This window comes from Elephantulus edwardii, unplaced genomic scaffold, assembly GCF_000299155.1.
Source record: "Elephantulus edwardii isolate Elephantulus edwardi_28Jun2011 unplaced genomic scaffold, EleEdw1.0 scaffold00174, whole genome shotgun sequence".
NCBI lineage: Eukaryota > Metazoa > Chordata > Mammalia > Macroscelidea > Macroscelididae > Elephantulus > Elephantulus edwardii.
This window is the reverse complement of record NW_006399924.1, coordinates 3,442,829-3,461,655: the sequence shown is the minus strand read 5'-3', so window position 1 is coordinate 3,461,655 and position 18,827 is coordinate 3,442,829. Positions and strand designations below refer to the sequence as shown.

At 37.7% G+C, this 18,827-nt stretch overlaps 1 protein-coding gene across 1 annotated transcript in view; it reads right to left on the bottom strand.

Moving 5' to 3' along the window:
- PTPN22 (protein tyrosine phosphatase, non-receptor type 22 (lymphoid)) overlaps window positions 1–18,827 on the bottom strand; it is a 104,058-nt gene that overhangs the window by 52,584 nt on the left and 32,647 nt on the right. Inside the window, exons 2-11 of the mRNA XM_006895701.1 lie at window positions 13,607–13,715; window positions 13,289–13,365; window positions 13,069–13,164; window positions 12,429–12,467; window positions 11,154–11,225; window positions 10,979–11,038; window positions 6,868–7,010; window positions 6,298–6,364; window positions 4,736–4,813; window positions 967–1,047 (exon numbers count right to left, since the gene is read on the bottom strand). Coding sequence (XP_006895763.1) covers window positions 967–1,047; window positions 4,736–4,813; window positions 6,298–6,364; window positions 6,868–7,010; window positions 10,979–11,038; window positions 11,154–11,225; window positions 12,429–12,467; window positions 13,069–13,164; window positions 13,289–13,365; window positions 13,607–13,715 — 822 coding nt within the window. The remainder of the gene's footprint in view (window positions 1–966; window positions 1,048–4,735; window positions 4,814–6,297; window positions 6,365–6,867; window positions 7,011–10,978; window positions 11,039–11,153; window positions 11,226–12,428; window positions 12,468–13,068; window positions 13,165–13,288; window positions 13,366–13,606; window positions 13,716–18,827) is intronic.

Below are 18,827 nucleotides of genomic sequence, written 5' to 3'. Positions count from 1 at the left end.
TATATTCCCAGTAGTGGAATTGCTGGATCAAATGATACCTCTATTTGCAACTTTTTGAGAAAGCGCCACATCACTTTCCACAGTGGTTGCACCATTTTACACTCCCACCAACAGTGAATAAGGGTTCCAGTTTCTCCACAATCTCGCCAGCATTTGTTGGTTGCTGTTCTGTTAAATTTTGCTATTCTGTCTGGGGTGAGATGATATCTCATAGTTGTTTTGATTTGCAACTCTCTTAGAGCTAGGGATTTTTTTAAATTTTTTATTGGTTTTTTCTTTTTATTTTATTATTTTTGTGTAAGTGTACCGTCAAATCAGATCTGACTGGTACAGGAGGAGATTGTCCCTCCTTTCCCGGCAGAGCATCTGGTAGATTCGAACCGTGAGCTTCTGGGATTGTAGTTGCAGCTCCTTACCACTAGGCCACCAGAGCTCCCCCAGAGCTAGGGATTTTGAACATTTCTTTGTGTGCTTGTTGGCCATCTGAATGTCTTCTTTGGTGAAATGTCTTCATATCCTGTGCCCATTTTTCAATTGGATTATTTACCTTTATCTTGTTGTGGTACTCAAGTATTTTATAAATTCTAGATATAAGTCCCTTATCTGACATGTCATTACCAAATACTTTTTCCCAGTCTATGGCTTCCCTTTTTACCCTGTTGGAGAAGTTTTTGGGTGTGCATAGGGATTGCTTAGTCACTCTTACTGCTCCTACATTTAGCTGAAAATTGTATTTAATAGTTTAAAAGATTGATTTTCTTAGTTGAAAAGTGCCTTAATTCATCCTTCACAGGATATTTCCAGTGTAGTTCTGAGTGTCCTTGACACCCCAAGTTAATAATGACAATGCATAATAAGTTAACTTTTACAATGAAGTCCCATCCAAATATGAAATAGCCAAATATAAAAATATGAAATAGCCAAATATAAAAGCAAACATGAAAAAATATTACATTTACATTTTACCTTTGTTTCAGAGTGTTGCTCCCTGGAAACATGTCTCTTGAATAGCTCTGATACAGCGTGGTAGACCAGTTCATACTGTTCCTGAAGAACATCACAAGCCAGACCAAACACACAAAGGAAAACTTGGAGAGTTAGGGAACCAGATTGCAGGAATAAAAACATCATAAAATCCTAGTACACAGAAGCTGAAAGGAGACTTAAATTATGTTTACTTATATGTAATTCACATTTACATTGAGTCCCTGGGTAACACAACAGGTCATGTGTTTGGCTACTAACCACAAGGCTACAAGTTTGAGTCCACCCAGAGCCACCTTGAAAGAGAAATCTGGTGATTTCCTCCAAAAAATATAAATTATTGGAAACCCCAGGGAACGCAGTTCTACTGTTGACACATCCACTCATAATGAATCAGAACTGACTCTACAACCGATGGTGACAGTGGTTATGTTTTTGTAGATCGTGTCAAATTTTAAAGTGCTATTTTATTGTTGTTGTTAGTTGTTGTTAATATTGCTCATAGTGACCCCATTAGCAATAGATCTAAACCCTGCTCTCTGCTGAACCAACATAATATCCCTCCATAGTTAACCCAATAGTGGTAGTCACTTTATCAATCCAGTGAGAGGACTTTCAAGTTGCTAGAAAATGTTCAGATATTTGATTTACTTTTAGCTAATGTATAGAGTCTTTCATTGTTTTTGTTCAGACATTCCTCTAGGTCCTATAGCTTGGAAGCAGGAGTAGCATCCAATTCCGTAATAGCTTGCCTCTGGAAACCCTATGAACCTGGAGAGAGGATGAAAGGTACCCAAGCGTTGAGGACTCTCCTTCATAGGGTCGCTATGAGTCGCCTGCGACTTGACAGCACTTAACAACACAACAACAATGTATAAGATCTATGTCATGATTTTTATATCTTCCGTCCCCACTGTCTGACTCTCCCTCAGGCAGCATTTCCCTTATTCACTTTTAGAAAAATAACATGCCTCTGGAAACTCTATGAACTTTGATATATGTCAACAGCTGTAGAGGTACTTCAGGCCTTTTGTTCATAGGGTCCCTATAAGTCGTGCTCGACTCGAAGACAACCAAAAACAACAACATATTTTATCCAGTATTTATCTATGTAAAATTTCATAAGTTACCTCAGTCATTTCTGAAGGGGGGAAAATTACAAACGTTGTGGCTGAGATAGGCTCAATATTTATTAGTTAACTTAACCCTCACAACTGCTCTGTGAGATAGCTGGGCTACTTGCCCATATATGTAACCAAGTTTTCCGAATTTACCTGGAAATAGTATCCTAGGTCAGAACCTGAACTTATTGGCTCTTAGTCTAGCACACTTAAAGCTGCTAAAATTCTGTCCTAGCACACAGTTTTTATTTAAAGTATTTTTAAAAAAACACATAAAAAAGGCCACTGTAGAAAGATGAAATCTTTACTATTATAGGTTTATGGTTTCTCAGTGCTCTATTTATGCCTTTGTACTTGGGTGTGCACTTCATTTGGGATCTACTTCTCATCTGAAAGGGACTGTTCAGAGTTCTCCTTGACACTTAACACAACTCATACAAGTAATGTAAAGCTTATTTAAAAGATAACTCTAACAAGAAAACAACACAGTCTTTATCATTCAGCCACTTTACCTCAGCCACTGTTGCACTATTTACATTTATTTTAAGGAGAGAAAAATCAGACAGGAAGCACTCATCTGGTTACAGTGCGATTTCCTGGCTAGAGAAGTATCAGAAAAAGCAGCCACAAATGTTAAGGTATTTGTTCAGCTAGTCTTTGGTAATACCAAACCTGAAGGCATATTTAAAACTGCCTCAGCTATTGTTAAATGAAAAATAAACAACCTAAATTTTAAAAAAAAAGTATATCTAAAGCAGAATTTTTCTGAAATGAGGGGGTATGATTTTGTTCATTAATTTTAAATCACCACATAATATTTTATGAGTAAGTTGCATACTTCCTAGAATCTTTATACATTTATATAGAGCAGCCTCCTTTTACATATGAAAATATTAACTTAGCCAATGCTTTCATTTCACACAAACTTTTCCTCTCACAGGTTGAATATAGAAAACATGTACAGTTAACACATGAAAAAAAATTTTTTTCCACTTACTATTAGTGGAAAACCTGTAGGCAGTGTGGGCCAAACAGGTTTGTATTATAACAGTTCCTCATTTTCCCCCCTGAATTTACAACATCTTGATCGAAGTATCTGAATTTCAGCTTGTCAGTTATTTCATCGCTAAACAGATATTCAAGTCTATTCAAAAATACTTTAAACACTTTGTTGTTGTTGTTGTGTGCCATGGTGTTACAACTGACTCATAACTGACCCAACAAACACTTTAGTTCTGACTATTTAAATAGCAGAGTTCTAACAAAAGTCCTCTTATGTAGTAAACATTACTAAGTGTTTGATGGATGAAAAGATGGACAAATGCTAAATTATGTCTTTAAAATGGAGACCACTTAGAAGTGTGGGTAAAATTATTGGTGTAGAAATATAAAATTAATAGTACCTCCCATGGCTTACCTTTCAGCCAAACAATAAACAGGCCCATCAGGTGAACAATATCAGAGAGGTACTTGCTTCTAAGAATAACCAATCATATAAGGTCAAAGGAACAGCATTTGTCCTAAGGTACAGCCCTGAAGGCAGGGACAGGTTAAGAGAATTACAAAGAAGTGGAAAGAGGTCAGTTGCATTGTGGGTATTATAATTAATGTTAGAAAACAAAAATATATATGAATGATTGACTAGTAAAACAATTTGCTTTGTAAGCTTGTACTTAAACCACAATTTTAAGAAGGAAGAAAGATGTTAATACTATACATCGTGATCAGGTAGAATTTGAGCAGAAATCCATGATAGAGGGGAAGACCATGCCTAATAGACTGAACAAGAGTGGACAGTCTGAGGTTAGTTAAAAGGTTATAAATTGGACATAATACTGTACATATACAGTGAGTTGTTGGTTTTGTTGTTGTTATGTGCCATCGAGTTGCCTGCAACTCAGCAACCCTATGTACAACATCTCTGAAGCCTGCCCTGTCCTAAGCCAGTCTCCCTGACTCCAACATATAGTGTACATAACCGTAGTTAAGTTTTTTAAAGTATTCAGGAGATTATTTAAAAATAGTGATCTTGACTCTTTTTAAGTGACAAATTAATGGTGTTTCTAATTTTACTTTTCAAAATTTTCTAATATGAGTTTATAGACTGTAATGTCCAGATACTGTTTGTTGTTAGGTGCTGTTGAATCAAGTAGGACTCACTGATACCCTATAAACAGCTGGCCTGGACCTGCCCTAACCTGTGCCATCCTCATCATCTCTGATACACTAGAGCCTATTGCTTAAGTAATCATGTCAGCTCATCTTGTCAGTGATCTTTCTCCCCTTAGCTGACCCTCCATCTTTCCAAGCATCTTTCCTAGCTATACCTTCCCAAGTGTGAAAGAGGAAGCTTCAGCATGTTTGCCTCCAAGGAGCACTCTGATTTGCACCCTCTCCAAAACCTATTTTTTCTTTGAGAAGTCTATGGGGTCTTCAGAACTGTTTTCCAACATCACAGTTCAAAAGCATCAATTCTTCGTCTGTCATCCTCATTCATTATCTAGCTCTCTGGTGCATAGCAGGTGATTTAAAAGGCTCTGGCCTGACCTGAGTCTTCAAACTGACCACTTGCCATAAACATAGATATGGAACAGAATGCAGACCCAAGGGCTAATCACCACAGTCCATACCTTAGTTTGAACAAATGTTGGCCTCTGTGTCCGCATTTCCTGAATCAAATGAAATATATTGAAGTTCTCAGGAATTATCTACCGAATAAAAGGAAAAAATATTTTATTCCTTTTGATCCTATCTTTGTTAATAAATCATTGCTACCATTTTTATAGTCTTGTACTTTCATGATACCTGTTTTCATAACATCAAACAACAGTCACAAAAGAAAGTATCTTTTAAACAAAGGAGGTTTGCTATGACTTGGGTCATAATCCAAAGGCTGGCAATTTCCCTAGGAAAGTGTAAAGAATCTTTTCTGAATGGACTTTTAGTCTCTAGGACTCAAGTGTCTGAAACTATAATTATGAGGTGAGAGAAAGTTCAGTGGAAGAGTAAGGATAAAAGTTTTATGAAACATGAGAAGTTGGCAATATGAATAATATGAATCTCATGTTTCCTTTACAGAGAACTCTGGTGGCCTATGGTGTGAAGATTTGTTTTGCCAGTCCAAGGGCTGGTGGTTTAAATCTACCAGCTGTGGGATAAAGATAAACAGTCTCCTCCTGTGTGACTTACAGTTTCTGAAAACGTTCTGGAGGGTCAGCTATGAGTCAGTCAGTTCTGACTCAATGACAATGAATAAACATTAGATACATATTGTTTAGGCTTTAAAAAGATGACTTATAGGTTGAAACATTAAATTTTATTTGCAATAAATTGAATTCATCTGCTAAAACTGTTAAAGTAAGGAAAAGTAATGGTATAATTTGGGGCAGAGGTTCTTGAATGTTAGCATGAAGCAGAATCCTCCATAGGATTTGCTAGCCCTTCCTTCCATAGATTCTAATTCCATCAACAACAACTAAAAAAAAAAAAAAAAAAAGAAAAAAGAAAAACAACATCAATCCCAACACCAAAACAACCTACCTCTTTCCTGTCTAGTTGGAGCTGATCTTCCGGTGGGTTTGTTGTTGTTGTTTTGTGTCATTGAGTCGGAACTGACTCATAGCTAATCCGTCAGTGAGTTTTCAGAGGCAGGAAATCATATAGGAGGAGATTGCCTATCTTTCTCCCAAAGCAGTTGGTGGATTTGAATTGTGTCTTTGGGATTGCAGCACAGCTTTTTGCCCTAGGCCACCAGACCTCCCTCCAGTGGCTTTTAGGGATCCTATAAATCCCATGAGGGAGTTCAAGTGACCAGTGGTGGGAACTGTATTGCCATCCCAGAGACACACAATTGGAACCCACCAGCTGCTCCGTGGGAAGACGACGGGCATTCAGGAATACAGGAAGTATTTGGCCATATTTTCTCCTTCGGCTTGACCTTTGGATAGTGAGGTAAATTTGTACTGACAGGACAATGCACTGATGCTCCTCTTCTGGAGACTACTCCTCAAGAGCCACTGGCTTAGAAGCTAATTGAATTATGTAACTGACAAAACTAGCTTATGAGTGAATATTCTGGGAAAGAATAATTATGGAGAGAGATAATATCTCGCTATAACTGAGGAACTAAACAGTTCCCGAGTGTGATAGCAGCAGGTGAGAAAGCGGAATGTGCCTGCTGAGAGAAACTCACCCCATCTTTTAGCAGCACCCAAGTGTAATCAATAGCACAAATAACACCAGTTCTTCCACAGCCAGCACTGAAATTAAAGATCACAGGAGCATTTAGAGTTGCAGGTAGTGAGTCTTTGACAACAAAAACTAGAATATTTCACTATCACATTTGAAAAGGAAGACCCTAGAAGTGATGGAACTTTCTGTAATCTACCATTTCCTAGAATATGTTTAGCAATTGTCACATGCCATAATTAATTTTTAGAAGATCCCAGGCAAGTCCTTACAGCAAGAATCTGTCATCTTGTTCTGGTCACAGTATTTTATCAGGAAAACATCCATTTAATGCTCAGAAGATGAATTTAATACAACATGTGTTTCTATTATTAACCTTTTTCATTTAATCACTCTCACGTCTAATCTTTATTCTTTTCTGATCAATTGGAGTAAGTGAGGCTGGAATTAGGAGCCCACATCCTATGTGTTCACACCATCTTAAATTCCAACACAGTGAGTCTTCCTTCAGTCTTCCCTGGAGTCCTTGTCAAAGTGACTGTTTTGGATAGAAGATACATACACAGCCTCATACCTGCAGTGAATGCATAGGGGAACACTGTTATCTTCTTGATAACAACGCACATCCCAGATGAGCTCCAGAATAGGGTCTATAGATGAAGGCACATCATGATCTGGCCAATTCCTGTAATGAAACTGGTGGATGGTTCGAGTTTCCTATAAAACATAGCCAGAATAAGAGGCAAGTTCAAAGTTCTGATTGCATCTCATTCTGTGACAAGTTTACTCTTAGTAAATGTTATCTATGTCCTTTTTATAGATGGTACTGTTTTAGTCCTATAGATATCGGTGACAAGATACCTTTTGAGAACAACTGAAAATTACTTCAGATCATTTATTCTGGTCATGTTTCCCTCTGTCCAACTCACAAGAGGAAGTAAACATGAGGACAGTCCAAACCAGAGTTTCCCATCTGGCATGCCTCACATGGGTCATTGAGTATGCTGATATATTAAATCCCTTAGCTTAGAATCCTAGGGATGAACTGAGGAGTCTGGGGTCTCAAGTAGTCGTTAGCATCTAGTCACTGTACATCCTTCAATTCCCTATACAAACATTATATTTGTATATATAGTATATATATAAATATATATTTATCATAACTGAGGTGATGAGGGTTGGTGTGTCGGAGTTAGTGAGACTGGCTCAGGACAGAGAAAGGTTTAGAGCTTCTGTACATAGGGTCACTATACATCGCAGGTAACTCAGTGGCACATAGCAACAACAATGTACTATGACAGGTTTGGAAGCAGGCATGACATCCACTTCCTAAATAATATGCCTCCGGAAACTCTATGAACTTTGATAAATGTCAATAGTTGTAGAGGGACTTCAGGCCTTTTGTTCATAGGGTCACTAGAAATTGTGCTCGACTTGAAGGCAATCAACAACAACAACAACAATATGATTATTATTATATTATATTTGCATATGCCATATTGGAAAAGGTTGAAAAGCACATCTATACCAAAAGTCTTTTGAATATGAAGACTTATCCAGAATATCAAAAGCCCTGGGAGACCTAGCTATTCCATTACTTGGAATATACCCTGAGAATATGAGAACTGAGGCACAAACTGAGATTTGTACACCAGTGTTCATAGCAGCATTATTCACCTTCATAAGAACACGGAAACAGCCCAAATGCCCAACCACAAACAAATGGATTGAGAAATTATGGTACATGCAACAGCAAAAACTTTGTAAATTATTACCTAACTTGGGAGGGACTGGAGAGCATTATGCTGAGTGAACTAACTCAGTCCCAGAAGGATAAATATTGTATAAGACCATTCTTGTAGAATGAATATAAGGATCCTGGAGAGGTGGGAGAGGCTGGAAGCAGAGGGATGTGAATATATGGGGGAAGAAGGAATTAAACATTGGATTGTACAATTTGTTGGGTGGGGGGGGTGAGAGAATTTGAAAGAATTTGTTCAAATTTGTATTTGAATTTTGTAAATAAACTAGGGGGGGGGGAGAAGCCCTGGGAGCCAGGCCCCAGACCCCTGGCCAAAATACAGGCACCACCTCCTATCTTCCAGGCTCAGCACTTGTCAGGGGTGTTGGAAGGAGGCACCTGGAATGAGCCAAGCAGGGACCCTCCCCAATGGAAGCCACCTTGCCTGAGGACAGGTGCCTCACAGCTTGATATACAGCAGTAGGCATGTTTGCCAGCTACCTAAACAGGATAAAGGCAAATTTCACCTGGAATATTTTTAAAGCGATTGCGCTGGGTTAAGTGTGTTGACACAGTGACTTTAACAATGGGCTCAAGCACATCAGAGCTCATGAGGATGGTGCAGGATAGGACAAGGTTCAGATCTGTCGTTCATAGAGTTGTTATGAGTTACAACTAGGTAACACCTAACAACAAGCACACGTGTGGGACAGCTATCACCATCCAGGATTTACAGGGAGTTACAAACTGAACACTCCAATGCAACTAGAGCTTTATCAGCTATAGGTTGCTGTTTCTAATTTGTATCATGATGCTGACACTTGGATCATAAAGATAACACTACATCCTTCTGAGGCCAGCAGGTGCAGAAGCTGGTTACTTAACTGTCACAGCACACCACTAACAGGAGTTTAACCAGTGCCCAGCTTTGGAATTCCTGTATTGGTGACTCTCTCATGGTTCTTTATGAAAGATATAAAGTGATCCTCTTCACCGCTGGGGAGAGCCGTTGAATGTATTATTTTTGGTGAAGACATATTAACAGGGAGGGAAGACAATATAGGTGGTGATATACTGATTGCTTGACATCTTAGTTTTTCTTATCCCCTGTGTTTGAAGTTTGAGAATGTGTGTGAAGAATATAGCATGAAGAAGCTGGGCAGAGAGGAGTTCTTAGAAATGATGTGAGTTTCTGGATTAGTTATCAGCTGCCTACATCTGTTTATTGTGGAATATAAAGATATTGCCAGCATTCACTGGGACCAGAAAACTGCCCTGCCCTTTGTGGTGTTTGCCCTCTATGTTTTGCTGGTACAAGCTTTATGGCACTAGTGATTAGAGTGACCCGTGCCACGCCTGCCAACTTAGACATCCTGACAGTTGACCTCTACTGCCTTTTCTTTGGACTTTTCCCCTTTTACTATACATTTACAGACCTCTAGATTTTGCTCTTCACCTTCACCATGGTGGGGGTTTATTTTGTACTATTCTGTTCCTGCACAGCAGTGCCAGCCAAAAGCAGTATGCCTTCCATCACAATCACTGGGAGCACATGAAGCTAAAGATTAAGGAGAACCTCCAGGAAGCCACATCTTTGGTAGTCTTATAGTGGCAGAAGAAAGCTTCTTTGGCTGTCTCAGAGGCTTCCTGAGAAACTGAGAGCTGTCATCAGGATAAAGCAGAACCTGCTGATTGGTGAGGCACACGTAGACCATTTATCAGACTTGGAAAGTTCTTCAGCATTGAATGGGTTGTATTTGAGAAAGGAACATAAAACAGTCTATCAACTGTTTCCAGTTTTGGTCCTGTTAATTCTGATTCATTGAGACCCATATGCGTCAGAGTAGAACTCCTCAGCAGTTAACTTTTTAGACATCGATCACCAGGTCTTTCTTCTGTTGGCATCTCTAAAGGACTCAAACATCAATCCTTTTCTTAACATCCAAGTGCATTAGCCATTTACATCACTCCAGGACTGCATAAAACATAGAAATATAAAAATAGAGGAGAGCCCAAGGAAAAAATTTTATTTCCGTGTGTTTAAAGATCAGTGCTTTTTAGTCTTGGGAAACAAGGTGGAAACTCCACACTAGGATCTTGTGAGCAGAAATGGAAGTCAAGATGAAAGAGACTAAAAAAAATATGAAAGAGACAACTAGAAATGAGTCAGCCTCAGGACAGAACCAGGCAGATCTCTGAGAGTCAAGAAGAGAGGCAAAAAAATATTCATAAAAAACAAGAAGAGAGGCCAAGCCAGGGTGCTTATGAGACAGGTGTCCAGGTTGTCTTCTGGCTATGGCAGTCATTGACCACAATAGTGTCCAAATGAGGCCTGTTGATGGCATATGGCAGGAAGAGGGGATGGAACTGCAAGAGAGCAGAACTTAAGAAAGCACAGGCTGTAAGTGAATGTAGCATAGAAACATTAAACCAGAGGGCAGGAGAACCAGGAACCCTTACCCCACTACTTCTTATCAAATGTTTGTAATGCGATGTGGGATTTTCAGGATATTCTTTTGATCCAAAGTGTTAATATAAAACATCAATGCCAGTGTGTATATTGAAGAAAACACTATGCAAATTATTTTTAAATATATAATAGTTTGATGTATGTATTGATTTTATTAAGCTTTTTCATTTATAACAGAAGAAAAAGTTACCCCATTGTTAGAAGAGGGTAGATAGTACACTGCTTCTCATCAAATGTTTGTAATGTGACATGGGTTTGTTTTTTCAGGTATTTCTTTAATCCAAAGTGTTAATATTTAATATCAATGCCAGTATGTCAGGTGAAGAAAATGCTATGTGAATTATTTTGTAAAAATGAAATTAATAGATTGGCGTATGTATTTTATTAAGATTTTTAATTCATGACGGAAGCATCCACACATGCCCGTTTGTGGGCCGGATCCATTGTAGCTTACCTCTCTTGTTCTATACTTACACTGTTGAACTTGGCTTTTAGAGTCCTGATTATGTAATCAGACTTTCTTTTTTCATCTTTCTAAGAAAGAAAATATTAAAATATTAGTTATGTCTAAAGACAAAGACAAGATCTGTGTGAAATAGATCCCCAGGAGCTTGTGCCCAACTCTAACAGGAACAGGCACCATACTCACACAGGAAATGGAGAAAGGCCCAACTTGCAGTTGAGGTCCTCTTGGCTCAGCCCAGTAACGCTCACACTTTTTCTGTTGCACAAAAGCAGAATGTAGACATTTCTCTCTATTCTAGTCTCTCTGTATAACAGAACATGCCCCTCATTCACAAGCTAATGCAGCTCTTTGTGCTTTACTTGAGGTTAGAAACATGTGACTCTCTTAAATTTCCATTCCAGAGTGCAATCCTCAGGAATGGGAAAACAAACATTAAAAGATACATGCAATACACATTTTCTGAAAGCCTGAAATGACAAGTACAAGGAACTTTGACTTATTTTCAGTGCTTCAAAAGTCCTGATATTTGGTACACATAAATTATTTGTGTACCAAAACAAAACTGTTTAAGGTGAATGCAACACCAAGTTTCCTCAGTTCTGAGTGAGATTGTATTGACTCAGAATGGCACAGTGTTACTTCATGAAGGTTAGAACAGTGCTCTCCAATAGAAGTAGAATATGAGCCACACATGCAATTTTTAAAAAATAATTCATTGTTACACATTTTCTTCCCTCTCTCTCCCTACTCCCTCCCCAGTCCACTTTGCAATGTACTTCTTATTCTGGATTGCTGTCATATATGTTATACTTAATCATGTATTTCTTTTTTCATTTTCTGATAGCCATGGTAAAAATAACAAAAAAAGGAATAGTAAGAATCTAGCCCACTTAATTGCATATATCCAGAACTTTAAAATATATAATATAAAAGTTAGTGGATATTTTATATTTTTATGCTAAATCTGGTATCTCTTTTGTTTTTTGTATATCACTAAATATTTCACTGGAAATATTTTACTCAGACTTAATAAAATTTGGTTGGTAAGAATGATTCACATACCCGATGTGTTTAAAATAAACAAGATTTTTCTGATTGAATTGAGTATCAGTCTTTCAATTTAAATTCATTAAAATGAACTAAAACTTAAAGGTTCAGTTCCTTAATCATACTGGTCATATTTTAGGTGCTCAAAAGCCACATGTGGCTAGAGGATGTCACGTTGAACAGTACAGAGTTAGAAGTTCTGGCTGTGAAAGGTGTTGGATTAATAAAAATAAGAAGATTGACCAAAGATATTCTTAATGGGCTGGGTGGGGGAGTACATATATACTCCTTAAAAGTTATATGATATCCCACCTGAAAATTACCAAAATGAACATCATTTTTATTCTAGCACACTTAAGTCCTGCTGTTTCCTCCTTACTTTTAGTAAACAGGTTCTAAAACACAACTCACCTTTCCCATTTCAAACTCCATGCACGCCATAACAATGATCTGAGGGAATAGAAGAGAGAGAGACTCCAAGGTCTATCATACTGAAAAAGAGCACGAGTTCCAGGGCTGCAAAGTACTAACCATTCTCTGGTTTGGTTTAAACCAAAAAGAAGAAAGAAAGAAGTAGAGCATGGTATGTAAGGTTACCCTAACCAATAGGTTGGCCATGTGGTTCAAATCCACCAACTGCTCCTCATGAGAAAGAGACTCCCAAGAGAATGTGCCCCTCAGAAGTCCTGATAGAGGGTCGCTATGAGTCACAGTCAACTGATCAGCCGTGGGCCTGTTATCTTGGGGTTTTTTCCCCTTTGGTTTATACAATGCTACTCCTACTCTTCCTTCTTTTTGTCCCCACTTCCCTCTTTTCTATTCAAGTCAGTAAATTAACTTCTTGTTACCAAATGAGCACATCAAGGTATGAACTTTCATTTCCTTGAAAAAGATTGCAATTGTCAAATTCACTAAAAGGTGCCTGAAAAGCAAAATTCCATCAACCAACCAAAAGCATTTGATAGACGTGAAAACTTAGCCACGTATTTTGAGCCCATACTACCTCTATCTTCAAAAAAGCTAAAGAATTAAGTAACAATTCTGCACTTACCAGGACATTATATTCCCAAATCATCCTCCAAAAGTCCAGGACAGTTGTAGGCAAAGGACCCTGAGTCGCAATATAAGCCTTGGGCCCATAAACTCCCTAAAGAGGAACGGAAATTAGATGGGATAGCTACAAATAATATCTTCTTATTCTTGTCTCATTTTCCTCTGCCTTTTTAGGCATCTAGAAAGATAGAGGTTGCTTTTATTTCTTTTCAGCGTACCTTAATGAAGTTGGCATTGATGTAGTTGGAATCCTCATCAGAGGTTATGAGAGACAGCTCTACGCGACTATGATCATCTATAATAGAAAAGAAAGACAGTGTAATGTTAAGTGGTCTTAGCCAAAGGGTTTACTGTAAGCTGAGGCCTAACACTGTGAATAGTGATGCATGAATGAAAGAATGAATGCTCTTCTAAAGAGTACAACTAATATGCCAATGTCATGTTCCAGGATTAGGAATCATAATGAGTAAAAGAAGAAGAGAAGAATCATTGCCTTTGGGAAAAAGTACAAGTTTATAGGGAAAAATAGAACTTACAGGGCAAGATATCCTTATATCTGTTTTTCTTGATATTCTCGGGCCTCTCGGCCACAGCAGTAGGGTAGGTTTTGTCTGTCTTGTACTTGGTAGATTGGCTTTTCAGTTTCTGTAATAAAATTCCAGGAATGATCAAATCTTCCTAAGAAAAGTATGTACAAAATGTATTTAACACGTTGCCGCACACTTTTAATTGACAACCAATGCTTAGAAACACATTCCTCCCCTGCCCTTTTCGACGTATTACCGTCATTTGCAGCAACGTGTTAGCAATATTCTACTTCAGCCCTTATTATGATCTTCTGGGAGTAAACTGCATTCAGGACAGAACCCCAGGGCATAAGGACAGAGTTAGTAGATTTGAAGAAGTGAAAAGATCACACTTGCTACAACTGAACTACAAATAGCTAAAACTCAGAGACGAAACTGGTGGATATTTTAATAAACAAATATCTTTGGAAAAACAAGCTATGTGCTCCACCCAGAACTTTACAGCTGCTGTTCAGTTCCCCAGTTCTCTGGGGCTGCCATTGGGAGCTCTGGTGGGTGAGAAGTTGCATTGCCAGCTCAGAGGCAGTCAGTCCAAATCTACATACTGCTCCCTGGGAGAAAGATGGACAGCTTCCTCCCCTGCAGCATAGAGCCTCTGAAAACCCACTGCAGTATCAACTATGGGTCATTTTGACTTAACAGCAATGAGTTGAGTTGAGTTGAGTGCTGCCATAACAGAAAAACCACAAGTGGGTGGTTTTAACGGAAATTTATTCTCATAGTGTTAAGAAGCTCGAAGTTCAAATTCTCTATACTGGCTCTCAGAAGGATTTCGTCTCTTTTTAGTATATCCTTTTAGTGGGTTTCATATTCTTTGGAGATTTCCATGTATTTTATTCTTCTCCTGGCTCTAGCAGCTTTTAAACACAGAGATCCTAGATCCAAAGATTGTGCTCAGCTCCCAATGTGGTCCCCCTCTCCCTACTTATTTCCCTCTCCTTTTATCTAAGACAAAAGTTGATACAGGCACAGACCAGAGAAACTACTCCTTACATCAGATTAGATTTGTGTCCTGAGTAAAAGTATTTCACCCTTCCCTAATCTTTATATGAAACTAATAAGCTGATCACATACTTTAGATGATTTTATCATTACATATCTGCAATATTACTTCACCATATAGCTGCCAAACCACTCAGCATACTCGTTGAGCCACATTGACACATATTTTAGGAGGGATACAATTCAATCTGACTGTGATCAACAGGAAAGGTGTATTACTCTTTACTTCAAAACAAAGGTTTGTTTGTTTTTTTGTTTGTTTCAGGTTTGGGTGGGGTTTTTATTTTTAGTAAAATGGAATTTAAGATTAATAAAATCACTTTATATCTAGAAAAATGTCAAATAATTTAATTCCCAAAAAGTCACTTTAAAAAATACTATCCAAATTTTAAGCTCATCTCTTAACAATCACCTTTAAATACCAATATCCTAATGGTAGAATATGGTCTGGTCCAGGGAGGATTTAGTTTAATTCAATCTAATGAGTGAACAAAATTCTTCAATATAGCAAATTAACTCCTGACGAGTATTCTTATTTGCCAATATTGTGCTATAGACCCACTGCAATTGAGTGGCTACCATTGTATAGCAACTCTCCACTGGGTTTCTGAGACTGTAAATCTGTACAGAAGAAGATTGTCCATCTTCTTCCTACAGAAAAAGTGGTATATTTGAATTGCCAACTTTTCTGTTAGTAGCCTCATGTGTTACACATTATGCCACAGGGCTCTTTAGATAAAAACACAGACCTTAGAAAATCATCGTTTCTCTTTGGCTTCTAAACTTGCCCTAAGTTTTATCTTCCTCATCACTAAAAGAAACTGTGTGTAATAGATCTGATTTTTGTGAGTCCTCACTCAAAGATAAGGGAAACGCATGAAACAACAAGAAATGCAGATGAGGGAAATGTGTGAAACAACAAGAAATACTTGTTGACTTAAACTATAGAAAAGAATTGTCGTATTACTGTCATGACAAGAGTCAGAACAAAGGCTGCGTTGTGGGGTGGACTTGGGGGGAGGGATTGTATAACAATGAAAGATTTTTTCTTTTTCAAAGAGAAGAGCAAATGGGGGCAGGGGGCAGGGTGAAAAGTGCAACAATGAATGAATGGAAATCCAAAGTCTGTAAATTTCCATTAAAATTAATAATAATAAAAGGAAAAGAAAAGAGAAGAAGAGGAAGAAAGAGAAGAATGGAAGGAAGGAAGGAGAGTTTTCATTATTTGGCTATTACTCAGTAGTGAGTTTATAATTTTGAAGAGTATTATCTCCTATGTACTAAATCCCTCAATATCTACTCATCTTTCATCTCTTGAACTTTGTTACTACAATTACTTCCTCCCTTAACTCTTATGAAGGAGCTCTGATGACTTAATGCACTATGTGTTGCACTGCTAACTGAAAGTCAGCAATTTGGATCCACCAGCTGCTTCCTGGAAGATCTCATAAAGATTTACAGCCCCAGAAACCTAATTGGAGGGTCGTTATAAGTCAGAACTGTCTCAATGCGCTAGGCTTGGTTTCATTTTAGTTTAACTCTTTTAGTCTGCATTATTTTTATTCTTTTCTTTCTTCTCGGCTACCCTTTTCTAGCATCAGGAATTACCCAAGTTTCTAAAGTTAAATCCTCAACTCTCTGCTCTTCATAATTATTATGTACTTTTGCTCAGAGGTATAGTCCTATAGAAGGCAGGCAAGTGTTGGCTTTCTTATCTGACTTGAATCATAAGTCTAATTCATATTAAAAATCTCTCAAAAATAGCTTATCAAACATCTTATCTTATCAAACCTTCATTACTAAATCCCAACACTGCCTCAGACATTTCCACTTGGATATCTTACTACAATCTCAAGCTCAGCACATTTAAAACTAAAATCATTAACTACTTGATACATAAATGATACTATTTTTCTCCTGAGTATCTAAACTCCAGGAACCAGATATACTTCTTTGGTTCCCCGTTTCCATAGTTCTCACCTCTAATTCAATCAACAAAGTCCTGCTGATTCTTCTCATGTCCTATCTTGCTTCCTTTTCCAAGCTCACAACAGATACCTTAGCTTCAATCCTTTTCCCTTAAAACTTGAATTTAAAATAGTTACTTTTTAACTCCATAATTATCTATATTTGTCTATTTAAATTCACTGGGCACAATTATGTTAAATTTATCTTAAAATAATGTACTCCTTTTTTCCATTAGCAATCTCCTCCAGTGCAATTTATCACCTCTGAAAACCTACTGGAGGGTCAGCTATGAGTCAGTTCTGACTAAACAGTACACAAAAACACAACAACACAATTTTTTTTTTCATTTGAATAAAGTTTGACAAGATATATTGGGTTTTCATACAATATTCATATATTTTATAACATTAATTACCATATTATTATTATTGTTATGTGCTGTCACATAAACAACTCATAGCGACCCTATGCACAAAAGCTCTGAATCCTGTCCTATCCTGAGCCAATCTCATGGTCTCTTCCACATCTACCCCTATTACTCCAGTTATTATGTTAATCCATCTCATCTAGGGACTTTTTCTCCTGTGCTGTTCCTCCACCCTTCAAAGAGTGATGTCCCTCTCCAAGGACCTGACCACATGCCCAAAGTATGTGAGACGCAGTTTCAAAATCCTTGCCTCCAAGGAGCAGCTTGGTTTCACCCTCTCCAGGACAGACCTGTTTGTTCTCTCGCAGTCTGTGGTATATTCAATACTTTTCTCCAGAATCACAACTCAAAGCCATTGATTCTTCTTCTATCATCGTTAGTCACTGTCCAGCTCTCTGATGCATAACATGTAATTGTGCAAAGGCCATGGACTGAATCAGGCATATAATGAATGAATTGAAATGTCTAATCAGCCTTTTATTACATATTCCATGTCTTTCCTTTCTTCCAATTTGTCTTTTTAGTAATTTTTTAAAATTTATTGATTAGACATCTGGTTTATTGAAGCATTAGGTGTGCTAAAGATATAGAACTAACAGAGCTCATGGAATAGCAAAAGAAATTCCATCTAGCACCTGCTTCACTTTAAATATCCTAGGGACAAAGTGTGTACATTCTGTGACAGTCCCACCCTAAAGCATCAATGTGAGCTTGATATTCATTGACTTGGGAAAGATATGTGAAACGTAACTTGGCAGGTATTATGAATGAAGTGACTTTCAAAAACATTCTTAGGCACCTGAAACAGTGCTGCCAGCAGTGAAAACCTCTTATAAGAAAAGAAAAGAGACTGTTAAATATAACCTTTTTTTAAAAAATTTTAATTTTGTGTGAGTGTACCGTCAAATCAGATCTAACTGGTACAGGAGGAGATTGTCCCTCCTTTTCCCGGCAGAACATCTGGTGGATTCTAACCATGTGCCTCTGGGATTGTAGTTGCCGCTCCTTGCCACTAGGCCACCAGAGCTCCCTAAATATAATCTTATAAATTGAAAGGAAACATACGCCCTTTAGCCAAAAGATTGTAAAAAGCACACTGAGAATTTCTTCCCTATGAAAGATTAACTTTTAATTGATATGTGCCAACAACCAGAGCCAATGAGCAGAAAATGGATAACTTCTACCAACTTTTGCAGTTGGAAATCAGCTGAATATACATTAAAAATAATGGGTGAAAATTCATTTTTTAAAGGCGATCAAAAGTGAGAGGTATAGCACTCCCTGATCTCAAAACCTACAACACAGTGGTAGTAACCAAAACAGCATAGTACTGGTACAAGTACAGGCACATAAATCAATGAAACAGAATTGAGAACCCCAAAATGGACACATCTATCTACAGTCAACTGATACTCAACAAGGAAGTAAAACCTATCAAATGAGGAAATGACAGCCTCTTCAACAAATGGTGCTGGCAAAACTGGACTGCTAACTGCAGAAAACTCAAAGATCCACGTCTCACATGTAAAAAAAAAAATTAAAAATTAAAAAAAAATCAATTCAAGGTGGATCAGAGACTTGGAAATAAAGTCTAAAGCCATAAAGTTCATCAGAAGCCAACTGGAATCAAGCACAGAAAGCCTAGTCTATGGTATAAAGGGATTGTCAAATACAGCCAGAAATGCACAATCTGAAGAGGATAAAATTGACAAATGTGACCTTCCAAAGATTAAATCTCTGTGCTCAAAAATTTTTACAACAGGGTGAAAAGAA